This window comes from Oncorhynchus keta, chromosome 32, assembly GCF_023373465.1.
Source record: "Oncorhynchus keta strain PuntledgeMale-10-30-2019 chromosome 32, Oket_V2, whole genome shotgun sequence".
Classification (NCBI taxonomy): domain Eukaryota; kingdom Metazoa; phylum Chordata; class Actinopteri; order Salmoniformes; family Salmonidae; genus Oncorhynchus; species Oncorhynchus keta.
Window position 1 is genome coordinate 13740586 of NC_068452.1, and position 12859 is coordinate 13753444.

At 40.3% G+C, this 12859-nt stretch overlaps 1 protein-coding gene across 5 annotated transcripts in view; it reads left to right on the forward strand.

Moving 5' to 3' along the window:
* klc4 (kinesin light chain 4) overlaps window positions 1-12372 on the forward strand; it is a 30417-nt gene extending 18045 nt beyond the window's left edge. For 4 of the 5 annotated variants that reach the window (XM_035747001.2, XM_035747000.2, XM_035747002.2 and 1 more), the window contains exons 10-16: window positions 840-889; window positions 1490-1545; window positions 1656-1764; window positions 2069-2185; window positions 7876-8000; window positions 10139-10202; window positions 10448-12372. In XM_035747001.2, the coding sequence (XP_035602894.1) occupies window positions 840-889; window positions 1490-1545; window positions 1656-1764; window positions 2069-2185; window positions 7876-8000; window positions 10139-10202; window positions 10448-10531 (605 nt within the window). In that variant the 3' untranslated portion in view covers window positions 10532-12372. Of the gene's footprint in view, window positions 1-839; window positions 890-1489; window positions 1546-1655; window positions 1765-2068; window positions 2186-4343; window positions 7014-7875; window positions 8001-10138; window positions 10203-10447 lie in introns of those variants that run through there. The other variant, XM_035747003.2, reaches the window with a different exon arrangement.
* Window positions 12373-12859: the final 487 nt, after the last annotated feature.

The following is a 12859-nucleotide window of genomic DNA, read 5'->3' on the forward strand; positions in this document are numbered from 1 at the left end:
TTATAGAATCACATACATGACCACTTACTACAGCCAACCTTTTCTTCTAACTACGAGCATAATACTTCCGATGTCGCTGTAACAAAGAAAACAAAGGTTGGTTATTATACACTGTCAAACTATTTGTTTTGATAAGCATGATGTCTTTATTATGATCAGTGTTATTCAGGCTTAACATGCCATATTTCAAGTAAGCTTCCACATCCTTTTCATTTCTCATGTATTTTTCTTTACTGTGCTTCTGTTGTCTTTCATGTTATGTTGAGTTTGTATTGACTGTTTCTGACATTGACCATATTCTTTTAGATTTTATTTTGAATGATTTCTAACTTTTTTTTTTGTCATTAAATATGCTTCGTTTTATTTTTGATCCATAATTAAATTAAATGCTTTCATCAAAGTTCTCTCAAGATTTAACATGTGAAATGATGGGTTGACTTTATTTTCACATTTCCTTTTCCATATTCTCAATAAATTTGAGACATAATTGTGACCATGTCTCTTGACTTTCTTACTATGCCAATATATAATACACGGTTAATTAACAAATAGGTCTCAATTGATTATGTGAGGGGGTTTGGATGAAATTGAGGGATTATCAGAACTCTGGTCTCAGGTTGAAACAGAGTTTTAAAAATCTCAAACCATTACTGAGATTGAGAGGTTGCGATAGGATCTTGTCTCACGAAAGAAAGGAACCACGTTTAAATAATGTTGCCTAAATGTCGGCACGGTGCAGATGTCTACATCTCTATGCTACCGTTTTGCTAAAATGCCTGTTTCTTGTTGATGTTTTTGCCAGCATACAGCACACATTTCTCTTTCTCCTCTCTCTGCAGCTGAGAACAAGCCCATCTGGGTGCATGCCGAGGAGCGGGAGGAGTGCAAGGTGAGTCTGTAAAGTGTGTGTGAGAGCGAGCACAGGCATGTGGCAGGGGTGCCCATTTTTACAAGGAGTGCCTATTTAGTTTACTTGTCAATACTGTCTGGTCCCGTGTTCCTCAGTTGGTAGAGCATGGTGCTTGAAACACCGGGGTTGTGGGTTTGATTCCCATGGGGGACCAGTAAGAAACATTCAAATGTATGCGCTCACTGTTGAAAGTTGCTTTGGATTAGAGCGTCTGCTAAATGTCAAAAATGGGGGGGGGGATGCTTGTTTTGTGTAGGCTCAGCGATATGACACCATACACATCGAGGCAGCAACATCCCGCTAACTGAAATCAGCAGCAACAAAAAGCTCTTACCAAACACGCCTCAAGGGAGGGTGCACATTGCTAACAGTCAATAGTGGTGGTCTGGACAGATTTAAATTCTGTTTTCTCCAAGCGAGATGTTGTCCCTGCTGTGTTTGATGTCAAATATCTGAGTCAATCGGAAGGGACTGTTTGGAGAATGAGGGGTTTCCCTTTTTGTGACGTATTTTTGTGCTCCTCTATCCTCTCTCCCCATCCTCTATTTCCCCCCCCCCCCTCTATCCTTGTATCACCAGAGCAAAGACGGCTATGGAGATTATGGCGGCTGGTATAAGAATTGCAAGGTGAACAGGTAAGTCCACTTAAAGACTTGTTAGAACTACCGGAGCAAAGGAATGGTACTGATTGGCATCTCTAGTCACTGCAGTGATTTTTGAAGTGAACTTGGTGTGTGTCCATCAGCCCCACTGTCAACACCACTCTGCGTAATCTGGGAGCTCTGTATCGCCGGCAAGGCAAGATGGAGGCCGCTGAGACCCTGGAGGAGTGTGCCTTGAGGTCCCGAAAACAGGTCAGCTTCTCTCTCACATTTTATAAAAACGCACACATTCAAGCTTAAATCCAAACTTGTGTTATATTCAGTTATGGAAATGCTTGTACTGAAGGTAGACATCCACAGAGACTTTAAGACCTATTGTTGCATATTTGTTATTAGTGTTTCACATCTGTATATTCATGGACTATTTTGCTTGATTGTGTGTTTGACTGCATGGTTTACTGATTTTACCAATCAGTTGCACCAATTACTTTCAATAATAATGTAGATCAAAAGGTGAAATATTGCAAAATTGAATGGATTTGTGTGTTTTGTTCAGGGTGTGGTGGAGCTGCAGAGAGACGGAGACAGGAGGAGGAGCAGGGAGAGTCTGAGCAGTGTAAAATATGAGAGCGCCTCCGAAGCGGGGGAGGACGGCAGCGTGGACTGGAACGGGGTGAGTGCACTGCACAGACACGCACACCTAAGACTTAATATATTATTTAGGAAGGCATAGAGTGCAAATGTAGTGTAAAATATACACTATATATACAAAAGTATGTGTACACCTCTTCAAATTATTGTATTCGGCTTCACCCATTGCTGACAAGTGTTTAAAATCAGCCGTGCAATCTCCATCGAAAAACATTGGCAGTAGAAGGGCCTTACTGAAGAGCTCTCTGACTTTCGACGTGGCACCTTCATAGGATGCCACCTTTCCAACAAGTCACTTAATCAAATGTCTGCCCTGCTAGAGCTGCCCCGCTCAACTGTAAGTGTTATTATTGTGAAGTGGAAACGTCTAGGAGCAGCAACGGCTCAGCGTTAGGCAACACAAGCTCATGGAACGGGACCGCTGAAGTGCGTAAAAAAGAAATGTCTGTCCTCGGGTTGCGTCACTCACTAACGAGTTCCACACACAAGCCTAAGCTCATTGCCACCATTGGACTCTCCAGCAGTGGAAATGTGTTCTCTGGAGTCATAAATCACACTTCATCATCTGGGCAGTCTGACGAATTAACCTTGGGTTTGTGGATGCTATGGGGACCTCTGCCTACCCCAATACATAGAGCCAACTGTAAAGTTAGGTGGAGGAGGAATAATGGTCCGGGGCTGCTTTTCATGGTTTGGGCTAAGCCCCTTAGTTCCAGTGATGGGAATCTTAACGCTACAGAATACAATGACATTTTAGATGGTTCTGTGCTTCCAACTTTGTGGCAACAGTTTAGGGAAGGCCCTTTCCTGTTTCAGCATGACAATCCACAAAGCGGAGTCCATACAGAAATGTTTTGTTGAGATTGGTGTGGAAGAACTTGACTGGCCTGCACAGAGCCCTGACCTCAACCCCATCAAACGCCTTCGGGATGAATTGGAACGCTGACTGCGGGCCTAATCGCCCAGCATTAATGCCCAACCTTACTAATGCTCTTGTGGCTGAATGGAGGCAAGTCCCTACAGCAATGTTCCAACATCTAGCGGAGGCTGTTATAGCAGCAAAGCGGGGACCAACTCAATAGAAGTGCTCATGTAGTGTATTTCTAACATAGATTTGGTTCTTTGCCAGCAACTTGTCAATCCAGAAGACATATTATTAATAACTTAATATCTCTAATCACGTCTTTATATATTATACTGGGTTTAATATATACTAGGTATACCTGAGACTGGCCAGGTGAAAGCTATAATCCCTTATTGATGTGACTTGTTAAATCCACTTCAATCAGTGTAGATGAAGGGGAGGTGACAGGTTGAGGGATTTTTAAGCCGAGACATGGAATGTGTCATTGAGGGTGAATGGGCAAGACAAAAAATGCCTTTGAACGGGGTATGGTAGTAGGTGCCAGGCGCATCGGTTTGTGGTCAAACCCAGCAGCGTTGCAGTTCTTTTCACTTTCAACAGTTTCCTGTGTGTATCAAGAATGGTCCACCACCCAAAGGACATCCAGCCAACTTGACAAGCTTGTGGGAAGCATTAGAGTCAACGTGGGCCAGCACCCCTGCGGAACGCTTTCAGCACGTTGTAGAGTGCATGCCCAGACGAATTGAGGCTGTTCAATATTAGGAAGGTGTTCCTAATGTTTGGTGTACTTGGTGTATAATGGTTTCTAACCAGTTTTAAAGCAGATTCTCCATAGCCCTGGTCCCTAACTGTAGATGGCTAGGAGCACGCTGCATTGCAGGGTGAGCAGACTGCTAAGGTGCCCCTACAGTCCCACTGCGGTTCACACTGATGTCATTAGCTGACTGCGTTCAGTGCAGCGTAGCGAAGACTACAAAAGCGTTCTTCTCTAAACCTTTTCAAATGTGATATAATTGTCAGACAGGGCCACAAATAATTGTCTTCTACTTTTTCATTCTTTATGGCAAATGTGCAGTCATTTGATAAAGATGGTTTAATATTGGTCATAAAATAATGTTCTAAGCTTTGATCTTTTAATCTGGCTATATTCCTCTCTTGAAGGGTGTGTTAACCTTGTGTTTTTCTGCCTGTGTTTTTATCTCATCTTTCTCTTTTCTGCTGTATTGTCTCTTTCTCCCCGTTCTGGTCCTCAATCTCTTGTCTGTCTCTTTTGCTCTCCACTGTTCTTGTTCTCTTTCTTTCTGTCCTCCATTAGGCCTAAATCAGCAGGATGACCTTCCTCCGCCTCACTCTCCTCAACCAATCAAGCCAATCGAATCAAAATGGATGTCTCCTTTCATTTCCTCTGTGTGAAGCCTCTTCTAATCTTTCATGGAAGACTCCCTTCATCCCCACAAAACCGATTATCCCTTTTACCTCCCAATCTTTCTCTTCCCATCCTTTCGGGGTCTCTCACTCCCACCCATGTTCTCTATCTTCTTGCGTTTTCCACACTCTGCCCCTCTTCTCCTGGTCTCTTGCCCTCTTCCTCTTGCGTTTTCCACACTCTGCCCCTCTTCTCCTGGTCTCTTGCCCTCTTCCTCTTGCGTTTTCCACACTCTGCCCCTCTTCTCCTGGTCTCTTGCCCTCTTCCTCTTGCGTTTTCCACACTCTGCCCCTCTTCTCCTGGTCTCTTGCCCTCTTCCGTTTTCTTTATCCCTCTCTCTAGCTCTCTTGTTCATGCCCACTCATTTCTCTCATCATGCTGCATCACAGTTTCAGCCTTTCTCTTCCTCTATCCCTGTCTCTCCCTTTCTCTTGCTGTGTCATCACTTGTATAGTATGTATGATATTCTAACCAATAAGAGATGGTGGCACCAGAGTCCAACTGAACACTGGAAACTTGACTATCAAAGCATTGGTTGTTTTTTCTCTTTTCTGTTCTTCTTGTATGCAAATATGATTGCTTTTACATTGATCTTCATATTTTCACTAAGCACAGACACACAGTTAGAACGGCATAAATTATTGGTCCACTACCAAATGAGACCAGTCAGAATTTGTATCTCGTTTTGTTATTGCTAAAATATTATTGGCCACTGAAAAGCAACCAGCTAGAGTAGTGCTTTTTATTTAGCTGCTGCCAGCTTTTTGTCCTGATATTTGACCAGGATTGATCCACCTTGGTGCCTTTTTTATGTTCACTAACTTGCAACCTGTTTTAAGTGTGACCATGACCCTTGTAAATTATTTATGCGTACTGTTGTGTTGTATAGGAGCAAATGTAAGACAATTAAAAAAATGTATATCGTGACGCTATTATGATTCCAAGTCACGTCGCCACTTAAAAGCACCTTTTGAGTACACATCGATTACTTATGGTTTATTGAGATTAGTGTATCTTTCTCCTGTTTTTATTTCGTTTACTTTTAAATAATTTCTTATATAGGATAGTGTTTATCATGTTTATTTATCTTTGCATTGTCCCTCTAAGCAATTTATTATTATTATAATATAGCCATACGGTTAGTAATGATGGTGTCTGTGCCTGACTATGGTATTGACGTTTTAAAGAGGAACAGCTTGCTAACTGTAGAATCAGTGTCTTTGAATTGAATGGCATTGTGCAAATTGCTTTCTCCAAAGCCATAGCTTGGGGAAAGAAATGATTTCTCTGGTTATGCTCCAAGCCAGAGAATCTTGTTTCATATTTTGAAGTAGCCATTGAAAAGGGACACAACACCAGAGACACACGAACACACACATTACTGTACACTGCTGCACAAAGTTGTTGTATTTGATTTTGTAAGCTTCTGAGTGGCATTTGGTGAGGTCACTTATTTAGTTTTAGCCTGATGGTCCTCTTGTTGTTCCTCGCATAGCTTTCACTCTTGTTATCGTCTCATCTTTAAAGCCTACTTTACCCTGCTATGACGTAAGGCAGTCATAACAGCTTAAGTTAGTTTATAACACCTATGAACAGCCACATCAAACAACCAAGGTTAGCTGTCTTGTCAGCCAACAACATAGTTACCTTGAACACAGTGACATGTGACCTAGCTGGCTGCTCATAAGATATATGTTATGAATTGACATCAGATTTTATGAATGCTCCTGATGACAACATTGCTATGCTTAAAGATCGGCTTTAGATTGGGGATTTAAGTTAGGTGTGATCATTGAGGCCTCGTTTAACAGTTATGTTACCTGAATGTAAAGATTTTTCAAACAGCTCTAGCTTGAAATGTGCTCATTGTTGTCCACTAACTGTCCCAGTTTTTATTTTATATTTCCCATGTTTCCCTCATTCTAAACTATAGTATCTTTATATGATGTAGTTTAGGCTGAATAAGTGTAGTACTAGTAACTAACCTTGCTAGCCAGTCGTTTCAGCATTAGCCAACACCACCAAATTGAAGTTGCCTGTATGCCATGTAGTTACTCTTTAAGCACTTTAACTATTATATAATAACTGTATCACAATCAGTGCAGGTATATACTAGTACACCATAGTACATTTACAGATGTTTTAAAGTGCATGTGCTAAACCAAAACAGATGATGTACTATGAGACTGACTTCAATTAGCTTGTGTGTAGTTAAAGGTAATTACACTTGATACCATATGAAAATGCAATTCCATGTAACTGTGGCATTTTGGTATCTCGGTGGAAAGAGATGGCTGCAATGTTGCAAACCGAATTTTAAAAAAATAATAATAATAAACGGTAATAGTGGAGCTAGCCAATTCTGAAACACACTGGCTGTCTGGCTGGTAGGCCTATGTAAGTGGAGCAATTTAGCTATGTCACACTATTTCATTGGTCTGTCTGTAGAATGCTCTCCATGACTAATACTCCTGTCCTGGCATCCCTTTGTTGCATTGTGATGAATGTGTCTCTAAACCTTGTTTGACATTGACTGAAAATAAAGACTTTCATTTTGGGCTTTTCTTTGGCTTGTGTAAACCAACCTGAGGGGGAACCGCACATCCAAAATGAGCTCTCCCTCTCTATTCCCCCCCCCCCTCTGGAGTCCATTGACCTAGTTTCACAACCCGGAAGTTCTGGTGCATGAAAGCTTCACTGCAGTACTAAAATGTAGTACACAGCAATAGGCTGCAGATTAAATCCAATTACATTTCACCCCCTTCTACCTGAAGTGTGCACTTAGTGTTTAAATCCCTAAGTACTGAAGGTTTGCTTCAGTTGTGGTAGGGCATGAAAGACTAGTTTCTCAAAGCAGAGCATTTCTACAGCTTCATCCTATTCATAAATGTTTTGTTTAAAATTCATTATCTTTGACATACTATAAATGCCCCTACTGGAGAAGTACTGATTTTGAAATAATGCCCATGACTATGCCTTAGCGAGTGCAGGGTTAGGTTCGGTAGCTTCTCGTCTGCTGCCTGTCTGAAAAATACTGAACAGTATAAAACCATAAGGTGGATACAAATTTGTGGACTCGATTTTAGTCTTTCAGTACTAACCCATCATAGCAGATGAAGGAAAGGAGAGACGGTGAGTATGACTAAGCCACTTTACTAGATTGTTGATACACCCCTGAAGAGCCCTTAGGTCTGCAGGCTTTTGTTCTAGGTCAGCACAAACAACCCTAATTGGGTATTGTAAAGGAAGTTTCGGGATGGCAGCCGAGATTTATTCTGGATGCTTTTTGGACACAATTTGTCAGAGCAATCTGGTATGTTTGGGCTGGAGTGGGAAATAATGTGCACACCCCCTGGGATCTATCAGGAATGGATTGGGAGACTTGAGTTTCCAGGACTGTCTGACCCTGGTGTTGTTTCAGGATGGCAGTGGGGGCCTGAGGAGAGCAGGGTCGATGGGGAGGCTCCGGGATGTCTTACGGCGAAGCAGCGAGATGCTGGTGAAGAAACTACAGGGGAACGTTCCCCCCGACCCACGCAACCTCCAGTAAGCGAGAGAAACATGCGCAAACACACAGTGCTTATTGAGTCCTCACACCCCATGCACAGTTATAAAATTTTGCTGGCTTAAAGGTATAATATGTAATACTTCTTCATTCAAATGGCTCTAAATGCCCATAATAAAGTGGCAAGGATCAGAGAATAAAATGCTTTGAAGATTACATGATAACTTCAAACCCCAGTGTTGCGCCTCTGGCAACTGCTGTTATAATAGTGTTCGAGTACGATTTTGCTGTAAAATTTGGCCTGTGTGCTCTCACATAAGATGCGTGGCCACTTGCCTTTCGAAGGATCCAAGACCCATCTCACAATAGCAGTTCCTTGGAGTTTGCAAAACAGCATTGGCACTTGGATTGAAACCGGTGCTATGGTCCGATGACATGAAATAGAGCTCTTTGGCCACACACACCGGTGGTGAGTTGGTTAAAATTGTATGAACTGCCTTAATTTTGCTGGACCCCAGGAAGAGTAGCTGCTGCCTTGGCACCAGCTAATGGGGATCCATAATAAATACAAATACCTACTGTAAAATATGGTGGGGGGCTTTGATGTTATGGGGTTATTTTGCTTCCACTGGTCCTGGGGCCCTTAAGGTCAACGGCAGCTTCAAAGCCTTTCATTGGCCAAGACACAGCATCAGCATTCCAGGGTTTATATACATCATTGGTTGAACCCTAATTGCAGGAACAATTAATAATAGTGGAAGCCTCATCCATGCCCAGTTTTTGCAGTGTGTAAATTTAAGTAATGAATAATATGAAATGCTCAGAGACCAGGTTGGGTTAGGCACAGGGGTGGTTAGTGCCAGATCGCCTGTTTTTACTGTGGTTTGAATTGAAGAGGGCAGTCCATAAGTGCAGACAACGGATATCAAGGTTCTGGACAGGTTCTGTATGGAGGAATGGTCTAAGCTCCCTCCCATTGTGTTTGCCAATCTCATAAAACATTTTAGAAAAAGGCTGTGTCGTTATCTGCGCAAGGGGAGGGTGCTGGAGTATTAAAAACAGGGGTGCCAATATATTTGACCCCTGTCTTTTATCGATTTTGTATTTATTTATTACTTGTTAAACAAAATCTCTCTTTCTCTGAGCAATTGCATTAGTATAAAATACAATAATTAAAACAAAAATATATATTGCTCAGTATTTGTATTACTATATACATGTTTTGCTGATCTTTATCAGGGTGCCAATAATTTTGGACCTGACTACAATACTTTCTATCTGGTTTTAGACATTCAGGTATGGATGTTCTGGACTGTTACCAATATCCATTTATTTTATTTTATGGCCTTCTGAACCATTATAGCACAGAAGATGCACCCAAGTTGCTATGTTCATAAGGCTATTAAGACAAATTGTGAAATTACTTAAATATGGGAAATGTTTAAAAATATATATTTGCATAACAAAGTGACTCAGGAAATAAGGTGCTTTGGAGGCTGAATGGGGCTTTAAATGCCAAAATAGCCTGTGTCAAAACGTGATTCATTTCAGTACAATGTTTCTCTATCTGATTCCCATACGGTCTCAATAGTGTCAAAATACCCTGGCCTAAAAAATATATATATTTAGATTACAATATTCACACATTGGAGATTATTTTAAACAAGTACCTAAAAAAAAGTATTTTCCCCTTTCCACTCCAATCTTCACTTCTTAAATGGTGTTTCTGCAACTACAAGTCTGACACTGCATTTTTGTTTACGGATATTGCTGCAGTTTTTTTTTTTTTTTCTTCAGCTATTGTCTTCATCTTAATTAGGGCCACCAACCCAACACTTCTTCTGTACAATGTTTAGTTGAAGATAAATAGCACGAAAATAATCTTAAATGTACTGTTATATTAATGATTAATCTCACATGAAGCTATGCTATTCTGAGCAGATGTTCAGTAACGGTGTTACTGAATCATAATATGAAATGCACCTGACAAAATGTGTAAACAAATGAAAATGTTGTGACATTCATTTGACACACAAATTCACACAACATGATACACTATTCCTTCTTGGTCCGGGACCCGTCAATAGTCTCACCCACACACTCGCCGAAAGCATAAGACATTTCATATACATTTGCTTGAGACCCACTCCAATGAAAATGCTTTGTTTTTCCGTTGCAGTATGAAACGAGCTGCCTCTCTGAACTATTTGAACAAGAGCAGTGATGACGACGACTCCTTTCAGGTAACATGTCTCCTAGTGGATATACCGTTATTCATACTTCTTGCTTAGTTTGCGTTATGGCCTTGTAGCAACTTATCCGCTGCCTGCTGGATAGTTCACCTTAGTTCACCCAGGACCTCTCTTCAGAATCGAGTTTAGCAATAAAGCATGACCTTGTGTTTGTTGTTTTTTTCTATCTGTATTTCTTTAATTCTCTCTCTCTCTGTCTCTCTCCCTCCTGTCTCTCTGCCTCTTTCTCTCTACAGAGTCCAGCAGGTGATAGGAGGCTAAGGCAGAGCAGGAACCTGAGTTCCAGTACTGTTGATCTCTACAGTGGAACTGGAAACTGAACACACACACTCCCAACAGTTTTTCCAAATATGATGTTGTTTAATTTTCACTTGTGCCATTCTAAACCTAAATGTTGTAGTTTCCATTCCTACATTTAAACACTGTTTAATGTTATTGCTGCTTTGTAGACTTTCTGTAGAATTCAAAAAAATATATTGTAAAAATGTGCTTGGTTGTAAATGTCATTGATATATTGTGAGATTAGACAGCGAGAATCCTTACTGCTTGGATTGGTTTGATTACAAATCCCCTTAAGGTGCTCTGTGCAATCAGACACTCGGCAGTGTATTGTGGACCATAGTGTTTCACATGGAGACCAAGCATGGTCTCCTTGTGAAGCTAGTTATTAGCTATTATTCACTATACCTGCAGATTCTGAAGGCATGGTGGGTCAGTACTCTTCCCAAATCAGAGAGGATTATTATTTTCAAGAGCTGTCCAATTCTGCCATTACACTTCTTTTTACACTGGTTTCTCCCCTTTCCATAACCATGAAGATACTCGGTACTGTAGTGAAAGAGTAATTAAGTCATGAAGATGGAATTCATGAATATAGAATAAAATATATCTGCGATTTAAAGGGGTACCTCACCTAATAAAAATGTACATGAAGAAAATAGTTGATGGAACCAGATATTTCTTGTTTATATAGCTACTACAGCTTAGCCTTGAGCATTGTTGAGTGTAAAACAATTTAAGTGGTGCTAGGACTCCTGTTTTGCTTGTTTCAAATGACTTATTTTTTGACCATGTTCATTAGTTAGGGTGTTCCTCAGAGATTTTCAAGTAAAGCAATATGAGCACAAATAAGTCTTGGGGGGGGGGTCGCTACTGAAATTAACCTAAATCTAAGTACTTACTCAGTAAAGGCCAAATTCCATGATGTAATTATCATTTTTAGGTTAGATGGTAACCACATATTGACCTGGTTATTTTACATTTCTTCTTATACATTAATTATTTATCTCAGGGTCTGGGATTGAGTGTTTCCCAAAGCTATACTTTCCAATGCTGTATCAATTCATGCAATACACTCTTCGAACAAAGGGTTCTTCGGGTGTCTCCATAGAAGAAACCTTTTTGGTTCCTGGTAGAACTCTTTTGGGTTCCATGTAGAATCCTCTGTGTAAAGGGTTTTACATGGAACTCAGAAGGGTTCTACTTGGAACCAAAAGGGGTTCTTGAAAGGTTTCGCATATGGGGACAGCCAAAGAACCCTTTTAGGTTCTAGATAGCACCTTTTTTTTCTACGTGTGTAACTAAGCCATGTCTTCCCTGGTCTTGATCTGTTTGTGCTCTTGCCCACAGTCTAGCCTCACAGCATAATGGTCATGTTTGGCATGATAGCACAAACAGACTGGCACAGGCTAAGGCTAACTTTCTATGGATGTCAAAATGTTCCAATGTTGTAAGAGGGGAGGCTCATTTTCTCTATAGCTTTTCCTCCCTAAGAACGTTGGAGAGACACAAAGGAAAACATTTGTTTTCATTCAGCCATGCAAGAGATGCGTTCCATTAGATCTATTTATAATGAAAAATTATTATAATCGTGTTTTATTGAGTTTATGAATCAGTCATATGAATGTAGTATTGCACTAAAAAGATCATTAGGCTTGAATTGTGAATATATTTTAATATTTGTTTAAATATGACTACGATTTTAAAAGTTTCACTTCGGTACTATATATGTGTTAATATATATGTAGATCAGGGTATTGGGTATTTTAGTGGTGTAAAACTGAATGTTAACCATTTTCAGGTTATGATATTATTCTCATGCAATCATTTTCAGTCAGAATTCCTTCATTGAATGTAAATAAACCCTTAATAAAATAGCTGATATCATGTCCTGGTATTGATTGTTATTATTAACCTTTTGGTAGCCTTTGATGACTGTGGACATAATGTAGGCACAATGCTGTATGCCTATGTATGCCTATGCATAACTGCAACAACAAACAGTCATTTCAGTGCTGGGTAATCATAGCAAGCCATCAGCAGTTGTCTTGAGAAAATGGCTCAAACTATAATTTATCAAGGGGTATCACCTTTCTAATCATGGAAATAGAATGTAACAGATTAGAACAAGAACAGCATATCGAATAGAATGAACAAAATAGAGTCCGTCGAGAAATCGAGACTTAATGATAAACTATCATGTTAAGAGTCAAGTATACTGTGTAGTCAATGGTAGGCATCGTTTCATGGAACATTGTTGGCTGATATACCAATGTCGTATACTGTATATACCCTATTATTATTCGCACTGTCATCGGTTTGATGTAGCACATTTTTTATTTTCAAGGACATGCACACACGACACCCCC